This window comes from Indicator indicator, chromosome 7, assembly GCF_027791375.1.
Source record: "Indicator indicator isolate 239-I01 chromosome 7, UM_Iind_1.1, whole genome shotgun sequence".
Lineage (NCBI taxonomy): Eukaryota > Metazoa > Chordata > Aves > Piciformes > Indicatoridae > Indicator > Indicator indicator.
The window spans coordinates 39,835,279-39,854,409 of record NC_072016.1 but is presented as its reverse complement, the minus strand read 5'-3'; the positions used below and the strand labels follow the sequence as shown (position 1 = coordinate 39,854,409).

Below are 19,131 nucleotides of genomic sequence, written 5' to 3'. Positions count from 1 at the left end.
TCTTTTGCTCATCTTCACAGAGTCACACAAGTGTCAGGGTTGGAAGGGACCTCAAGGATCATCCAGTTCCAACCCCCCTGCCATGAGCAGGGGACACTTGCCACTAGATCAGGTTGCCCAGAGCCTCATCCAGCCTGGTTTTCAAAACCTCCAGCAATGGGGCTTCCAGCACCTTCCTGGGCAACCTGTTCCAGTGTTTCACCACAGGCTCACAGGATGTTAGGGTTTGGAAGGGACCTCCAGAGATGGAGTCCAACCCCCTGCCAGGGCAGGACCTGAGAATCCAGCGCAGGTTGCACAGGAATGCATCCAGATGAGTCTGGAAAGTCTCCAGAGAACCTCTTCGGGGAGCCTGTTCCAGTGCTCAGTGAGCCTCACAGTGAAGAAGTTTCTCCTCATGTTGAGGTGGAACCTCCTGTGCTGGAGTTTATATCCATTGCCCTTATGGTGAAGAACTTCTTCTTATCATCTAATCTGAATCTACTGATTTCTATTTTTTTTTTCCATTACCCCCAGTCCTATCTCTACCTGACACCCTAAAAAGTCCCTCCCCAGCTTTCTTGTAGTCCCCTTCAGATACTGGAAGGCTACCAGAAGGTCTCCTCAGAGCCTTTTCTTCTCCAAACTGAACAGCCCCACCTCTCTGTCTGTCCTCACAGGAGAGGATCTCCAGCCCTTTGGTCATTCTCATGGCCCTTCTCTGGACATTCCTCTGGACATCTATCTAGTCTTGTACCAGGGGCTCCAGAACTGGGCAGAGTACTCCAGGTGGGGTCTCAGGAGAGGGGTGAGAGGGGAAGAATCACCTCCCTCGACCTGCTGGCCACACTTCTTTTGTTGTAGCCCAGGATCTTCAGGCAAGAGAAATAATCTATGTTTTATATCAAGCAACAGGAGGGGAAAAGCAGATGATGAGTAAAGGGCACCCAAATAATATGAAAAACCTGACAAAGAGATAAAGATTGGAAGGAATTGAGAAGGTTTGTCTATCAGTAGAAAACTGCTGACATCCCAGAGGAAATCAGGATGGTTTCTCAATTGATCTCAACAGTGTTCTGGGCAGAATGCAATCATTCTTCTGAAAGCTCCTTTCTTAGATACCTTTTCAAACAGCAATCTATAATCTGCTGCCTGTGGCTGCCTTTCTGTACAGGATGACACGAGGAGCTTTGTAATTGTTTAGGTATTTATGAAGTGTGGTAATTAGTTGGTGAATCTGTGGAATGTATGTTTTTGTTGATCAATGGAAACATAATAAAGATTGGCCTTTTGATTGGATTAGGGCTGAAGAAGAGGAGCAGCAGGTTGTTCTGTGGTTTTGCCTTTACATGCCTGATTTCTTCTCCATTAATTCATCCTCCCCAGCCCCAAAATAAAGTAATAAACACAGAGAATATGATTCTCCTGTTGAATAGGATTACAGAATGGTTTGGGTTGGAAGGGACCTCCAAAGGTCATCCAGTCCAACCCCCCTGCAGTCAGAGCAGGGACATCCTCCACTAGATCAGGTTGCTCACAGCCTTGTAAAGCCTCACCTTGGATACCTCCAGGGATGGGGCCTCAACTACCTCCTTGGGCAACCTGTTCCAGTGTTCCCCCACCCTCATGGTGCAGAACTTGTTCCTAACATCCAATCTAAATCTGCTTCTCTCTAATTTCAAACCATTGTCCCATGTCCTATCACAGAACTGTTAAGGTTGTCTGTCACTGCAGACCTTTGTAAACACTCCCTCTGCAGCCTTCTTGTAAGCCCCCTTCAGGTACTGGGAGGCTGCTGTTAGGTCTCCCAGGAGCCTTCTCTTCTCCAGGCTGAACACCCCCAGCTCCCTCAGCCTGTCCTCAGAGGGAGAGGTGCTCCAGCCCCCTCAATATAAGAGTATCCTTTTTCCCCATTGTGGCAGGCAGTAAGTCTAAGTAATTTTGGTTTCTTTTGAAACATTTTTATGGTGAGAGTGCAGTGCAAGGACCATGGCATGATTAAGAGCAGAGATCTCTATTTTTAGTATTGGTGAGTAAGGGGTGCCAACCTAGTCTGAAACAACACTTCGAGTGATATTACTTGTTGAGGTATTCTGCAGCAGTGCTGATGTTTGTTTTGGTCCCCTGGTAGTACTTTAGGTGGTATTAGAATGTGTAGGAGTAATACGTAGTGGTGCTTAGGGATTACAGGCAAGCTGGCCATGGTGAGCCAATCTGGGAGGTCGCCTTTGGTGCAGCTGAAAATGAGCAGCTGGTGCAGGACCAATAGGGCCTTCGGTAATCATGAAGTCATAGAATGCTAGGAGTTGGAAGGGACCTTCAGAGGTTGAGTCCAACCCCCCTGTCAAAGCAGGACCACTTAGGGCAGGTCACACAGGAACAGATCTGGGAGGGTTTTGAAGACCTCTAGAGAAGACTCCACAATCTCTCTGAGCAGCCTGCTCCAGGGATCTGTCACCCTCACAGTGACAGCTTTTCTCATGTTGAGGTGGAATTTTCTGTGACTGAGTTTGTCCATTGTCCTTCATTCTGTCCCTGGGTATCACTGAAAAGAGACTGGCTCCATCCTGACAGCCACCCTGCACGTATTTGTAGACATTGATAAGGTCTCCTTTCAGCCTTCTCTTCTCCAGCCCCAAGTCTCTCAGCCTTTCCTTGTAAGATAGTTGCTCCAGGCCCTTAACCATCCTTGTAGCCCTCCATTGAACTCTCTCCAGCAGTTCCCTGTCCCTCTTGAACTGGGGAGCCCAGAACTGTACACAGTGTTCCAGATGTCGTCTACCTAGGGCAGATGTGTAGTGAAAGATGAGGTGTGGTACAGTGTTTCCTGTAAATAAAAGGCATATGCTGGGGCAGGTCATGGTGAAAACTCTGAATTTGAGCAGAACCAAGCACCAAAGCCCAGCTGCTCTGGGTGGTCACTGTGCAACCTGGAGTAGCTGTGGTGGGTGTCACACTGCCTTCAGTCATAGAATGGTCCAGGCTGGAAGGGATGTCCGAAGGTCATCCAATTCGACCTCCCTGCAGTCAGCAGGGACATCCCCAACTAGATCAGGCTGCCCAAGGCCTCACCTTGAATATCTCCAGGGATGGGTCCTCAACCACCTACCTGGGCAACCTGTTCCAGTGTTCCACCACCCTCATAGTAAAGAACTTCCTGATATCCAATCTAAATCTGTACTTCTCTAGTTTGAAGCCAGTCTTGGAGAGGCTTTGTGAAGCAGCCAGGTACCCTCTTGAAACTGTTTGTGGATTTCATTGCAGTCTCTCTTAAATGAAATCCTTTAATCCATCTCTGGGAGAGCAGTTTTTCAGCCCTTGCTTTTCAGTGGAAGGTGACAAAGGTCTTTTGAACTGTTAAAAGATTCCCATTTGCTTGTGGTCCCTGCAGCTCATTGGCAATAGCCCCACAGGGGATATTTGTTTTTTGAGCCTATTGCTTACAGAGGCTCCTGTGGTAGCTTTCACTTTGCACACTGCCTTTTGAATAGCAGAGATGTAAGAGCTGGCATTCTGTCCTGTCCTCCTTCAGATGTGAGTGTCCCCAGTCATGCAGTGTTGCCATGAGGTCTACGCAGGCTCTGAATTCCTATTGTAAACATCTTGGAGGAAAAGCCTCTGGGTGGTTTTTTTATAGCACAGAATTACAGAATGTTGGGGGTTGGAAAGGACTTCAAAAGATCACCCAGTCCAAATCTCCTGCCAGACCAGGATCGCCTAGGGCAGGTCACACAGGAACACATCCAGGTGGGTTTTTAATGTCTCCATAGAAGGAGACTCCACAACCTCTCTGGGCAGCCTGTTCCAGGACTGTGCCACCCTCACAGTAAAAAGTTTTGCCTTATGTTCACGTGGAACCTCCTGTGTTCCATCTTGCACCCACTGCCCCATGTCCTGTCATTAGACATCACTGAGAAGAACCTGGCTCTGTCCTTCTGACACTGCCCTTCACATCTTTATAAACATAAATGAGGTCACCCCTCAACCTCCTCTTCTCCAAGCTAAGGAGGCCCAGATCCCTCAGCCTTTCCTCAGAAGGGAGATGTTCTACTCCATCTCTGTGGCTCTGTGCTAGACTCTCTGAAACGGTTCCCTGAGGCCCTTCTTGAACTGAGGAACTCAATATTCCAGATGTGACCTCACCAGGATAGAGTAGAGGGGCACGAGAACATCTCTTGACCTCCTAACCACGACCCTTCTAATCCAGCCCAGGATGCCTTTGGGCTTCTTGGCCACAAGGGCACATTGCTGGCTCATGGTCATCCTTCTGTCCACCAGGACTCCCAGATCCCTTTACCCTACGTTTTTTTTTACATTGTATAATGTAAAGAAAAACCCCACAGGCATCAGGCATCAATCTCTCTGTTTTCTTTTGTTTTTAACTACCGTTCTTTTGTCAACTTTCAAGACCTGTGAGAAAGCACCCAGGCAGGTCCCATGGTGACTGCAGGCTGGCAGCTGGACTCAATGATCTTAGAGGTCTTTTCCTACCAAAACGATTCTGTGACTCTTAAGTCCATAAAAATGGAATGTATTAGAAAAAGAGAAACATGGAGTAAAACTGTGTGCTTTGAAGGTATAAATATCCTTTTTCAGCTTTTGAATTGGCTTACTCTTTTGGGAGCTATGGAAAGGTGAATTTTACAGAGGGGCTTAAGTGTGCAGGTCAGCTCACAGAGCAGAGCTGAGGGGATATCGTTGTGCATGGCTGGGAGGAAGAGTAAAACACTGATATGGACCAGAACACTGCTGCCTCCAAAGGGTAACACTGCCTGCCACTGCTGATACAGTGCCATGGAAGCAGGCAGCAGCAGAAGTGACGAATTTTTGTGCTGCACTGACACAAGGATGTCTCTTCCCCGACTCGGTGACGTGCACAAACCAGGGTTGTATGTTTGCCTCTTGTCGGATGCTATTGTGTCAGAGGGGGCTGACATGACAGAGGTGATGAAAACTACATCTCTGTGACTGCTGTGGTGTTCTGAGCAGTGTTCTCAGCAAATAAGGAAATGCTTGGAGCTCTTAAGCTTGAGGAGAGACTTGGCAGATTCTGCAGCAGGCATGAGGGTTGGGATGCTGTAACCCAAAAGCTGTGTGTAAGTCAAGGACCATTGCTTTGTCCATTGCTGGAAGAGTCTCAGGTTACCTACAGATTTATTTTTATGTGTCTTCTTGTTCTGTGCCATAGCAGCTGAGGGAACACATGGAAACAAACAACTCCAAGCTTAGGTGAATGTGGCTGGACCACCCCCCAGTGTGGAGGCAAGCTCTTCTGGACTGAAAACTCCTGATTTCACCAGTGTGGTTTTTCTTTCTCTGGCTCCGTTGTTACCGTTTGTTGCTGTTAAGTCTAGTGATGCTTTTTAGTCCCCTCCAGTCACACTCCACATCACCTCCCCTTTTGCCCTCCTCATGCTATCTGTGGAAGGCACAAAGTTTATACTACTGGTCCCTTTCTTTAGCACAGGTACTGGTATTCTGCCTGTTTGGATGCCTTCTGGCTGGTTTTAATAACTTTCTTCAAACCATTGCCCCCAGACTACAAGCTCTTCTAAACAGTCCCTTCCCAGCCTTCCTGTAGGTCTGCTTCAGATACTGAAATGTATCTCTAAGGTCTCCCTGAAGCCTTTTCTTCTCCAGACTGAACAACACCAATTCTTTCAGCCTGTCTTCGTAGAAGAGGTGCTGCAGTCCTCTGATCATGTTTGTGGCCCTCCTCTGGACCCACTCCAGCAGGTCTGTGTCTCTTTTGTTTTGGAGGCCCCAGAGCTGGAGTCCGGGAGCAGAGTGGCAGAATCACCTCTCTTGACCTGCTGATCACGCTGCTTTTGGTGCAGCCCAGGGTGTGATTGGTCTTCTGGGCTGTAAGGGCCCACTGCTGCCTCATGTCCATTTTCTTGTCCACTGTTCATTTTGGATGTCCTTTGAAACCTGTTTGCTTTCCCAAATGCGCTGTCCAGCCGAGGGGGGTGAGTGTGCCATTAGGACATACTTTCACTTGCTATTTTTAAGCAGTGTCCTTTACTAGCTTTCTGTGAGCATATGTGTGATGCTGGGCTGCCAGGGACCTATCTTGCAGTGCTTTTTCCTGGCGTGGGAACAGGAGGTGTGACTGAAAAATAACTTTATTATGACACATGGACATCAAGCTAGGCTCAACTTAGCGGTCAGCAGCCAGATGGATGGTCAGGGGCAAGCTCCAACCTGATAATGTGTCTTTGGGTAAAGCAGCACATTTGTCAGATGACTGCTGCCTCCCAATGTGGCAGCACTTACTGTAGTGCTTTTATACCTACAGCTTCGAGGTCAAAACTCCTCCTCAGAAGAGGAAAGGTGGAAAATGTCCCTGATTATGCAATTTTCACTCTAGTGTCAGCTGCAAAAAATACTGAGGATGTGCTTTCTGGCTTGAATGTTCACACATCCAGAAAGCCCTCTGACAAATGTCTTGACCTTTGAAATTGGTGATGGAGGAATTTTAGCTGCTTTGGTTCCAAAAGGTCGAAGAGGTCACCCTGGAGTGATTAATAATCCATTTTCTGCACCATAACCAGTATGAACCTTTGCAGTGGACAGGGAGAGTTTTATTATCTCCCTGCACAAGCAGCTGATCCACTAGGCGTGGGAGAGCTTTTATTTGTGTTTTTTTGTTGTGCTGGTGGTTTTTTTTTCTCATCTTTTTTTCTAATTTAAATTGAAATGAGGATCTGATAATTATCATAAACAGTGGTAGGAAATGCAAGGGCTGTAGCTTTGCAGAGGGCTTTTATGCTTCAGAGAACCAAAACTCTGCCTGTGCTCTCCCAAGTTACTGGAAGTGCTCAGTTTGAGTTCTGCTCAATCTCCTCTCAGGGAGCATCTCCCTGATTTTGGATTGCAAAGCTCAGATAGTTCATCTTCCTGAATGTTTTTGTCATCTTGCTTAATATGTGCATTCAGCAGTGTCTGTATAGCCTGCTGGGCACTGCGGAGTGGATTGAGAGCTCTATGCTTCAACTCTGTAAATGCTGGGTTGGGTTTTCCACACCACCACCACCACCCCCCCCCTTTCCATCAAGATAGGAAAAAAAACATTTTGTGATGGTATGAGAGGTTGAATTTACTGGTATAAATAACTCTTCTCCCTGCCTTCCTCCAAAATGCCCTTCTAGCTCAAGTGCTCGCCTTCTTATGAATGCAGCTGCAGCTTTGACTTTGAAATCTGTTCAGGAGCAATTTTATACTAAAATATGAACAAGTGCTGTATTTATTTGGGGATATCTCTGTGAATTATATGAGCAGTCTTCCCATTTGTCAGCCACTCCAAAGGTGTCATTTAAAAACAGTCAGTTTTATGAGCATGCATATCACAGAATCCCAGCATATGGTAGGGACTGGAAGGGACCTCAAGAGATCATCCAGTCCAGCCCTCTTGCTAAAGCAGGCTCACCCACAACAGCTTGCCCAGGATTGTATCCAAAGGGGAATCAAAGAGATCCAGGGAGAAATCTCTCCAGAGAAGGAGACTCCATAGCCTCTGGGCATCATGCTGCAAGGCTCCAGCACCCTCACACCAAAGAAGTTTCTCCTCGTGTTCAGATGTTCCAGTTTGTGCCCAGTGCCTCTTGTCCTATCACTGGGCACCACTAAAGAGAGTCTGGCCCCTTCCTTGTGCCCCCCACCCTTTAGATATTGATCAACATTGATCAGATCCCCTCTCAGGCTGTTCTTCTCCAGGCTAAACAGCCCCAGGGCTCCCAGCCTTTGCTCCTCACAGAGATGTTCCAGGCCCCTCAGCATCTTTGTGGCCTTCTGTGAGCTCTCTCCAGCTGTTCCCTGTCTCTCTTGAACCAGAGAGCTCAGAACTGGACTGCTGTACTCCAGATGTGGCCTCACTAAGGCAGTGTGGAGGATCTCCTAGACTCTCCCTACTGAATGCATCCCAGGATGTCATTGGCCTTCTTGATCATGAGAGCATTGTTACTGGCTATGGTTGTCCAGCAGCACTCCCAGGTGCTTCTCTGCAGAGCTGCTTTCCAGCAGGTCACCCCTTACCTGCACTTGTGCAGGGGGTTACTCCTCCCCAGCTGCAGCACCTTATACTTGGCCTCTTGAACTTCATGAGGTTCCCCTTTGACCAACTCTCCAGCCTGTCCAAGTCATGGCTAGAATATTGGCCTGGTAATGGTGAAGAAATCTTCCACTTTGGGGTGGGTATTTAATACTTTTGGGAGGTACTGGGAGATGGAGCAAAGATAGAAACGGGTAGATTCAGATTGGATGTTAGGAAGAAATTCTTTACAATGAGTGTTAGACACTTGCAGAGGTTGCCCAGGGAGGTGGTGAAAGCCTCATCCCTGGAGGTTTTAAAGGCCAGGCTGGATGTGGCTGTGAGCAACCTGATCTAGTGTGAGATGACCCTGCTCATGACAGGGGCATTGGAACTGGATGATCCTTGAGGTCCTTTCCAACCCTGACAATTCTATGATTCTATGTGCTCCTCTTGTCCCTGCTAGAAAGAGGTTTTCTTTTCTGATGCCCTGACTTTATTGTATTTCCTGATCCAAAATGCAAAGTTAAAAATGCTGAATGCAAAATAAAAAGGAATTCCTTCTGACCTTTTATGTTCCACGGAGGTTATTCAGACAGTGTGTTTTTATTTTTACTCAAACAGAAACTCCAAGAAATGCTTATTTTTTTTACACTCTAAGAACATTTTTGGTTTGAAGTATCTTTATTTGATGGTGGTTTTTTTTTTTTTTCCTTCCTTCTCTTTCAGACCTGGGCCTGGATCAGTTCATTGTGAAGCGCTACGATGGGAAGGTGAGCACATTAGACGCTTCAGTGTCTGTTATTCAATTGCTTTTTTAAACTTGGTTGTAAGTTAAAGGAAATATTTGAAGTATTCTCTTCTGAGGTATTTTTTGGTTGCTGTTTAGTAGCATTTTACTGCTTTCTCCATAAGACAGAGTATGTTTTTTTAAAGGGGTCTTATTTTCATGTTTACAGGCAGAATGTTACCTCTTCTTTGGTAGGGCTGGGAATTAAAGGCTGTAATGACATTTCCTTTAGAAAGAAAAAAATATATATATTTTTTGAGGGGTCTTGTTTTCATGTATACAGGCAGAATGTTGCCCCTTCTTTGGTAGGGCTGGAAATTAAAGGCTGCAATCAGATTTCCTTGCAGTGTGTTTATGACTCTGAGATCCCCACCTTACACTGTGTCAGGGCAAACTCACTTGACCTTTCCCTTCCAGACGCACTTCCAGATTCCTAAAGGAAAGAATCCCTACTTGTCTTTTTATCTGCATCTCAAGCATATATTTCCCACTCTCCTCCCATCCAACAGCCTTACTCCCTTTTCCTTTGAGCCCCAGGTCCATCCTACAGTGGTCCACGACTGTTCTAGATGTTTGTGCTGTCATGATAGGTGCTGGTAAAATGTCGAGCATGCTCTGATCTAGTTTTGTCTGCCTGCATAAATGGAGCCATGCAGCATCCTGCCTGTTATTGTGGAAATCAGAGATCGACTTAACCACACCATAAATCCCACTGGCATGGAGGTGCATGGTAAAAGCAGCTCTGGCCCTGTGCCTAGTAACTCATAGAGACTTCCTGATGCAGATAACTGCAGGTTGGTTAATTTTCCATCATATCACCATGGGCACTTCAGCTTTTAGCAATGTTTTCATTTCATCTGCATCATCTCAAAGTCAAGCTTCTGTTTTCCCAGAGGTGGGGGAGGTCAGCATCAAGACCCTTCATTGCTGAGTTGATGTTTCCAGAAAGACTCACCACTGACAAAACCACGTTTCAAGCTTTATATAAACACAGTGTGGGCTGCACACATGCAGTTCCTTGCCTTGTTTTGTGTTCAGTAGGGAAAGGCAGAAGGTGGTCACATAGCTGTGGTCCCTGTCACCAGTGGTGTACAAGTGCTCTGGTTACCCAGGCAGCACAGCAACACTGTGCTTGCAAACAGGCAGTTGGAAGGGAGTTTTTTGGCAGCTAGTTTTGATGTGTAAAACCATGAAGCATGTTGTGAACACTTGTTTTCCTTTTCCCTTGCCACGAACCCAGTGTCTGCTTTTCATGATGAAAAAAACCTAACCAAACAACAACAACAAAGTACCTACATTCCTTGCAAAATAGCAAATGTTGCTCCCCTTGGTTTCTGACAGTCTGTTTTGCATCCCCTCACTTTCATCATTTTATCTTGTCAAGCTATCACATTCATCCCCTGGGCTTTCCATCAACAAAATTGGTTTGTAGGGAAGAAATACTGAAGCCCACACAATTTTTTTGCTAATCGTTCCTCTGTTCCTGAGCACCCTGCAGTCAGTCCCTGTCACACTGGGTGAAAGAACCAAAGGCAGTCCCTCTGCTGAACTCAAACTTGCTGTTCCTTTGCCCCCTCAGCCCTGAGGGCTTGAATTGGCAGCCAGTTTGGATGGGATGGACGCAGTCACCACACAGGAGTGTTGAAAAACCATGGTTGGTGTTGGAGGTACCATGCCTGACCCAGGGTCTTAGACTCTTGCATTCAGAGTGGTGAAAATGTCTGCTGGCAGAAGGGTAGAGAGCAGATAGCTTTTGTCTTTTGCGCTAAGCACCTTTTGCTCTGACCTGTAGCAGAATGAAATTGTTTTTTATCTAAGTTACAGTTGTTGGTGCTGCACTTGGATGTCTGTGTGCTGTGGTTTGGGGTCGTCTGCAAGTCAGGCAGTAGAATTAAAGTACTGCAATGGACTTTTTGTTGTTGTCTTCTCCTGGGACCTATTTTTTCCACAGTCTAATAACACCCTAGAAGCAGTTTGCTCTGTTGCAAATGAAGAAATAGAGGTTCTTGTTTGCTTGGCTGGCTGCTTAAAGACACCTTGGGACTGGCTAAATCTGTTTGTGGCTGTTAGGGCAGCGATAACGTCCAGGTGAGAGGATAATTTGAGGAGAGTATAAAATAAGTGGGCCTTGGCTCTGCCTTGGTAATGAAAGAAGCTGGCAGTAGACTGACCTGTCTGAGAGCATCTTGTTCTCATTTTATTGCTTGCTTTGGGCTTCAGTTTAAAAATCAGCACTGTCTTCAGCTGAGCACCAACTGAGGCACTGCAGAGGTGACCTCACTTGTTTGAGCTTCACTTGCATAGGAGCCCCTGAGGGATAAAAGCCTTTTGCATCTCTTTGTCCTTGCCTGGTTCCATCTACCTGGGCCATTATTCTACTCTTGGGTCATGAAAGCATCCTTTACCTGGAGATGACCCTCAAAGCTTTGCTTTTGTGTGTTGGTGGAGCTGAGGAGCTCAGGCAGAAGGGTAGGAGGTCTGTTGTTCCCCTAAGCGTCCTTAGAGGTGTCATGCAGAGGTAAAGAGGCTTGTGGTGCAGGCTCACAAAGTAGCAGGGCTGTTCACTGGAAATTTCCTCTTCATTTTTGAGGTGAAGGGAGTATTTTGAGCAGTCAGACACAAGCAAGCTGTGATACTGGAAAGTACTGTTGATCTGCAGGCAAGATCCTGGCTGAAGAGTGGAAAAGTGAATTCATACAAGTTTCAGTATCTGAAGGGGACCTACAGGAGGACAAGGGGCAATGGTTTGCAATTGGAGCAGGGTAGATTTAGGCTGGACACCAGGAGGAAGCTCTTCACAATGAGAATGATGAAATACTGGAACAGGCTTCCCCGAGATGTGGTTGATGCCCCATCCCTAGAGACATTCAAGATCAGACTCAGTGTGGCAGCCTGATCTAGTTGGAGGTGTCCCTGCCGACTGCACAGAGGTTGAACAAGATGATCTTTGAGGGTGCCTTCCAACCCAATGCAATCTGAATCTGTAAGTGCCAAGCCAAGATGTGTGCCCAGGCTTGCATGCAAGTAATAATTTAGAAGGAGATCCAGTTCAAAAGAGTAGAACCATCTGTGCAGTCAGTCACCTTTTGATTACATATTCCAGGACAGTGTTTGAAGTATCAGTGGGGATTTTGAGGGTGTATGTTTGAGATGGAAGTGCTCCAGCATTAGTAAGCAGATGCAGGAGCTGCTCCTTTCACAGAACCAATTTTAGTTACATAAAACTGTCTGTCAGAGCAGCTAACTGCCTGTCGTGTGGTGATCAGGACTGATCTTGCCAGGAGAATTTGTGGAGTGATGTTGCTTCTGTGTTGTTATTGTGTCAGGGTTCTGAAGCATCTCACATGTGATTGAACACCTTGGTGAGAAGACAATAACCACTTACTCCTTCCCCCCCCTCCTCCTTCCTGCCCTTCCTTCTTCCTGGAACAGGCTGCCCAGGGGGGTTGTGGAGTCTCCCTCTCTGGAGATACTCAAAACCTGCTTGGATGTGTTCCTGTGTGATCTGCTCTAAGTGATCCTGCTCTGGCAGGGGGGTTGGGACTGGATGATCTTTTGAGGTCTCTTCCGACCCCTAACACTCTGTGGTTCCTAGTGATGATTTGTCAAATTGATGGAGAGGGAGGTAAATGTTAGTGCCTTATTAATGGCAGCAGTGTTGTTGTAATTTGAGCCTAAATGGTTTTTCTTCACTCATTACAAGACTGAAAACCCTGGAGATGTTCATCCAGGAAAGTCTCTTGGTCAGATCTGTTTGCCAACATGAATTCATATTTTCCTTTGACCTGCCGCTGGGCTGCTCATGTAGGGAGGCAACTCTGGCCCTGGTTCCATTTCTGTCTAAGTGTGGTGGTTTCTTCCCTGGGGAAGCAAGCTCTGGAAAGTAGAGGAAGAGAGGCATTGATTACTATTCATTCAGAGCAGAAGGAAAATTGGTCTTTGGTCTAAGCGTTTCAGAGTGCTCTTTAGCCTGAAGAAAAGGCTGATGTGGGAACAGCCACAAACTAAATTGGATATTAGCGAACATTTCTTTGCTGAAGAGGCATTGGAACAGGCTGCTCAGGGTGGTGGTGGAGGTGTTCCATCCCTGGAGATGATCAGAAAATATATAGATGGGGTGCTTGGGGACCTAGTTTAGTGGTCATGGGGATTGATGGTTGGACTTGATCTTGGAGGTCTTTTCCAACCTTAATGATTCTGTGATTCCAATGTGTAGCTCAGGAAACTGTGACCTGGAGTTGTCCAGACCACAGCTGTTCACCTGCTCCATTTGCCCTGTGTCTCTCTCCTCCTCTTGGATTCTGCTGATGGGAAAGCAAATGCTTTTTGAACCCATCTGGAGGAGAATCATATGTTGTCCTTTCCCTGGTCCTCCCATCCTGAAAAGCATGCCTCTGCTTAGGGGCTTCATTTCAGATGTGCTGTTCCCCTTCTGCACAGTGTTTGTTAGTCCTTCAGAAAAAGGACACTTTTGAGAGTGATGTGGAGATGTCCTTTGCTCATTTGATTTTCCAGCTGAGGCATTGTGATGTTCCATTGCATCACACTTAGTGATAAGATGTCACTGAGCAGGTGTGTATCTCTTAGCACATGGAGCTTCAGTAATGTCATATCAGTTGTAATACAGATTTTTGGTTAGAATTTTCTTTTTCTCATGCCCTCTGTGTTTACTTGCTGAGGTTCTGGCTTTTGGCTTAGGCATTAATGATCGACAAGCTTCATCTCTCCAACAGGAACAAGCCCTGCTGTCAGTGGTGTTCCTCTGAAGCAGGGGCTGCTGTGGTGGGTTGAAAAATTACCCCCAGCTAATTTGGAGAAAATAACCCCAAAATCAAATCTGCCAGACCAGCTCAGTTGGAAGCAAATGAAGCTGTATTTGCAAGCAAAACTGCAATCTAGAAATATTAAATGCAATGAAAATGTGCCAAATAGACAATATTTGCATATATTTGCAATTTATAAACAGTACAAGAATCTCCCTGGACAAAACCAGGAGGCTAGTCATAGTTTTTCCCCTCCCTGCTCCCTTCCCCCACCCTATACAGGGTAAAAGAGAGAGAGAGAGAGAAGAGCAGAGGGTAGTTTGTTAGTACTTGGCCACAACAAAGAAATGCAGCCAAGGTCAGCAAGCCAGCAGAAGCAACCAACCAGTATCTGCTAGAGTGAAGGAACTGATAAAAGAAAGAGTTTACACAACTATATGTTAGTAATCAGACCAATGGAATTATTTAGACCTTATCATGATTTTCCCTTTTACATCCAATGGTAATTTGTTTACATTCTACCACTTCTGTACTCAATCTGTGGAAAACTTTCTAGGCATCAACCTAAAAGTGCTGCAGCTGCCTATCCACCCTGCTTAGAGCAAAATCACACCTTGTCACCTGTACCCTTTCCTGTAATCCTCATCCTGCTGAGCCAGTGTAGGGGAGCTCCTGGATGTCCCCCAGCTGAGCTTTCAGTGGTGCAGCTGGGGGGAAAGGTGTGAGCAGAGGCAGAAAATGGCTGTGGTGGGTGTACAGCATAGGTCTCTCTTTGCACAGTTGGGTGCTCACACTGAAGGTAAGATGTAGTGCTTCTAAGACACCTGCCTGTGGAGGAAAGAAATACCCACCCTAGATGGCTTATTAGTTTAATGTAGAATACACTTGACCTGCTCTTTTTATTCCCCTGTGGGGAAAATTTCTTGCTACTGTTCCATAGGAACAAAAGTGCTCCAGAGGAACAAAAGCCTTTGGAGCTACCAGCAGCAGCTTCACCCTCCTGCTACCATTGCTGCAGTAAGTAATTACAGAGGCTTTCAATGCCCTCTAATTAAATTTATGAATTAAGTATTTCCTGCCAGCCTTTATAGTTCCACCTCTAGATGTTTGGGGATGCTGTGGAGTAATGCAAAGCCAACTGCAAAATGAAGGAAAAAGGAAAATACTTTGGATGGCTTCTGTAAAGGCCAACAAAACATCTGAAATTTGCTTCCAGTGGATAATGCATCCTTGCCTCATGGCCTAGTACAATGATTAGCTTAAACTGCACTCATCTGCCAAAGCTCTGTGACCTGAAATGTGTGTCCACTAAAGAAGAGCTGCTGGGAGTCAGCTCAGTGGGAAGATTTCTTGCCAGATGATTTAAAGAGTGTCTTGGGAGCAGAGCAGCCTGAAAAATTGTCCTCAGGCAGGATCCTCATGGAAAGGACTTGGGCCATCTCTTTTCTGGTGGATTGAAGATCTTGCTGCCAGGTTTGAAAGAAGCAGGGGAAAGGAGCCTCTATTTATTAGCCTGGATTTCTGGTGTCGTTTGCTTTGTGTATGAACTAAGGCTGGAGCTTGAGGCTTCCCCTAGAGTGGTGTAAGTCTTGAGCTTGCAGCAAGTGAGACAAGCTCCAAGTCCTGTTGGCATTCAAGAGCCAAACACTGGATCAGAGCTCTGTGGTGCTTAAGTGCCTCTGAAGCCTTCATGCAAAAGGGTGCAACTCTAAATGCTCCCTTAACAAAAGCAAGTTATTGCAGTTCAGTAAATAGCAGTGTCAAGTGCCCCTAAAGTTGATTTACTGAGCCTGTTAACCAAGAAGGATGCTCAGCACTCCCCCTAGCTTGGATGCAGTGAAAACAAGTGAGAAGTCCTCTAAATCCAGCTATAAGAGGTCTTGCTGATGTCTGTTGTAAGAGTGTTTCAAACTGATGAGTCCCCAGTGTCAGCAGTTGGAGCTGTTAAGTCTGGGTTATGGCTTGCTTGGAGATACCTTGAAGCATTCATCTGTCCTGGTCCATAATCCATGTAAAATGTCAGTGTCCAGTTTCAGAGTTCCAGCTTTTAAATCCCTCCACTTTCTGATCTCAGTGCAGGTGATTGCACAATAACCACAAGGCATCTTCTGACATAGATAACAACTTTACACTTGTCTGGATGAAAGTTCCTCTGCTGTTTCCAAAACCATGGTAACAGCCTGGTGGGAGCTCATTCTGGCCTGTGACCCTTTGTGGAAGCAATCAGAGATGCAGTTCACTGCAGATAATCAGCAAACCTGAGCCAAGCCAACATGATTTTTCTCTTCCTGACTTCCTTTGCTGACATCTCCATCAATATTTGTGGGTTTCTTTCCTTGCTAGCTGTCTCCTCCCAGCCAAACTTGGCCCTACCATCTGCTTTGGTTAGCAGTTTTGAGTTACTTTTGTGTTCCTCACCATTTTTTTTTTTTCTGTTTGCTGGGACCTGTGTGGACACTGAACTGCTTCTTGATAACATTTCATCCAAGAAAACACTTGACTGCTTCTAACACTTAACTGCATGGTACACAAACATCTCTATGGACCCCTGGGTTGCTTTACATCCATGTTCAGACCACACTTTGCCCTATCCCACCTCCTCTACCAAACATTTGGGGTGTAGCTCAGTTTTGACAGAGCTTTATTTGTTGTTCTCTTTTTGTGCCACTAATTCTGTCGCTCTTTTTCGCAGGGCTCATTTGGCAGACACTACTAAAAATGCTCTGGTTGCTTTCTGTCCTCTTTTATTCTGGTTTCTAGGTACCCAGCGGGGGTTTCTTTCAGCTACTAATGTCTCTGATACTTCTCTCTTGATTCTAATTATGGTTTGGGGAGATTTTTTTTTTTTTTTATGGTGTAACCAAGCATTCCCTCATTTTCTTCCCTTTTCTAACCCTCTCCCCTTCCACCAGGATTTCTGGCAGGTACAAAGCAGACAAGCATGTGCTTTGAGTTTGTGCTTCAGACCTCATAATCTGCACTTTTTCACATGTAAAAGGGACAGTGTACACTGACCCCTTCTCCCTACTCCTTGGATAAATAATCCTGAATCCTCTCCTTGATCCTCAGCCCTAAAGGATTGATTTTTGGAAGACCGGAATTTGGCTTGTTCAGAGTAGAGTCCTCAGGCTAGCCATTAATGCATGGCTTTATACAGGAACACCTTAGAGCAAGGCTCAAATGTGTTACCTCCCTATCCTCCTATTTTCACAGCATCTTTTGAGGCTTCTGACTTGCTTGGCAGCTTGATGAGACTGGGGATAGGGTTGGCTCTGCTGGAAAATGGCATTTTCCACTTGAAGCCACGAAGTTAAGTCTGTGAGAAAGGGCAGGCATCTCTGTGGGGAAACCTCCTGTATTTGAATGTCTCTGAGTTTGGGGAAGGTTGTTTTTGCAAACGTTTTTGAGCTGTTCAAGTTACAGGCTTAGGTAGGGTGAGCTATATTAAGGAATGTTTTAGGGAGAAGATAGTCATTTGCTACAGGTCAGAAGAAGCTCTTCAAGAAGAGAAACTAGGAAGCAGAGAGAGGTTCATGCAGTATTAGTATGTAAAGAGGGAATCCTCTAAACATTTTCAGTTGGCCCTGTAGCTTTTGAATGGAATGAAATCCATAGGGGAAGTTACCAAAGAAATAAGCAACCTGGTGACAAAGTGCCCTTGGTTGGGTCTGTGCAGCCTTTTAATCAAAAAGTCCATTTCTGGGATCATTTTGAGCTTTAATTTCTTTGGTAGTTTATTGGTGTTAGGTTAATGCTTAACATTGAAGGAATACAAAACTGAGCTCTGAAAGCTCTGTCCTTACTTGGTGATGAAGTGCCTTTAGTTGGGTCCGTGCAGTCTTTTAATCAAAAATTCATTTTTAGGCTTTCTTTGAAAGCTTATTGGTGTTACGTTAATGCTGAATATGTGAGGAATACAAAACTCAGCTCTGAAAACTGTCCTTGGATAACATGAAGTTAGGAGGGAGAAAGAGAGAGGGGGAAGAAGGATGGATTGAGCAGGATGAGAGGGAACATTTCAAGGAGATGCTTTACCTCACTGCCTCTAAAAGGGGAGGTCTTTATGGGATAAGCAAATGAAGAGGAAAGGTAGAGTGAGAGAGTGGAAGGGAATGGCAAGATTTTTAGCTCAGTTTAGTTTGGTATCTAAATTCAGTTCTTTAAAGCTGGCATTATCATGATGACAATCTCTAATGAAATGATTACATGGGGTTTTTTCCCCCCAAACTCCTTTCTCACTTGGTGGTTGATCAGTACAGTGTATAGCCCCAACCTCATCATCTGAGCCAATGTTTGTCATATGAAGTTCTTGCTTTTCATATGAAGTTCTTATTTTCCCCCTGTACTTTCAGAGTGAAGTTTCTGCCTGAGAAAACAAGCAGCTTGCATTACCACTGTATTGAGTTCATCTTGGTAATGTGGGCTGAGGCCAGGGGAAACAATATCCTGTTTCCCATCTGAAGACCTAAGCAGCCATTTAAATTCCAAGGTGTCAAAAGTCAATTCATTTTTAGAGGCATCATTTGGGAACATCAGGGACCTAATTTTAATCCTCGCCCATTGGATTTCCCTTGCAAATGCCAGTGTGGTCCTACAGCTCTTGATTTCATTACCCTGCAGAGGACTGAGCACAGCAGGAGGGGAGCACCAGTGTAGACTGTCCCTTTTCCAAGACATTTCCTATTTGCTTTTCCAGCAGGGGGTTCTCCCTCGCATGAGTGGGTCTGCTGCCTGCCAAGGGTTGGGAAAGTCTGTGTCCTGTTTTGATTTCTTGGCAATACAGAATGCTGGCCTTGCGTTTCAGGGGCCCTTTGTTTTTAAAGATGATGAATATTTGCAGCCTTGCTGGAAGGAGGGAATGCAGATTTCTCTTTTCAGTCTCAGGAGACCACCTGTAGTAATCACTGCTGCCTAATTCTTTTCGTCTCTGGTCATATTCAAATTTAGAGGGAGAGGGGATGCACAACAACTTCATCCATGTCCAGCCCTGACAAGGGCTTGTTGCAGTAGGGTGAGAGGGTATGGACTGAAGCTTGAGGGGAAGGCAGATTTAGACTGGAGATTAGGAAGAAATTCTTTACAGTGAGGGTGGTGAAACACTGGAAGAGGTTGTCCAGGGAAGTTGCAGATGTCCCTTCCCTGGAGGTGTTCAAGGCCAGGTTGGATGAGGCCTTGAGCAACCTGGGCTAGTGGAAGGTGTCACTGCCCATGGCAGAGGGGTTGGAACCAGGTGATCTTTGAGGTCCCTTCCAAACCATTCTATGATTCTGTGATGTTTGTCTCTGTTTACATATACAGGGGTTTAATAAACTCTTTATTAAAATAAATGCACTCTTGAAAGGCCATAAGCTGCAGCATTTCTCTGCCAACAGTAAATTTGAATAATTTTCTGATGCTAACACTCACTCACCATGATTTGCCATGCAGAATCTGTTTGTGTTTGCTTGTATTAGTGTGTAGGCTTCCCAGTAAATTATCTAGAGGCACTGGTATTGATGCTGTGAACTTTTCCACTCTCTGAAGAGGTTTGAGAGTTTCAGAAAGCTCTGCTTTCATCACAACCCTTAAAA

The 19,131-nt window shown here is 45.7% G+C and overlaps 1 protein-coding gene across 1 annotated transcript in view; it reads left to right on the top strand.

The window, feature by feature from the left end:
* Positions 1-19,131, top strand: part of MICU1 (mitochondrial calcium uptake 1) — a 145,368-nt gene that overhangs the window by 53,158 nt on the left and 73,079 nt on the right. Inside the window, exon 5 of the mRNA XM_054382170.1 lies at positions 8,738-8,781. Within this exon, the coding sequence (XP_054238145.1) occupies positions 8,738-8,781 (44 nt within the window). The remainder of the gene's footprint in view (positions 1-8,737; positions 8,782-19,131) is intronic.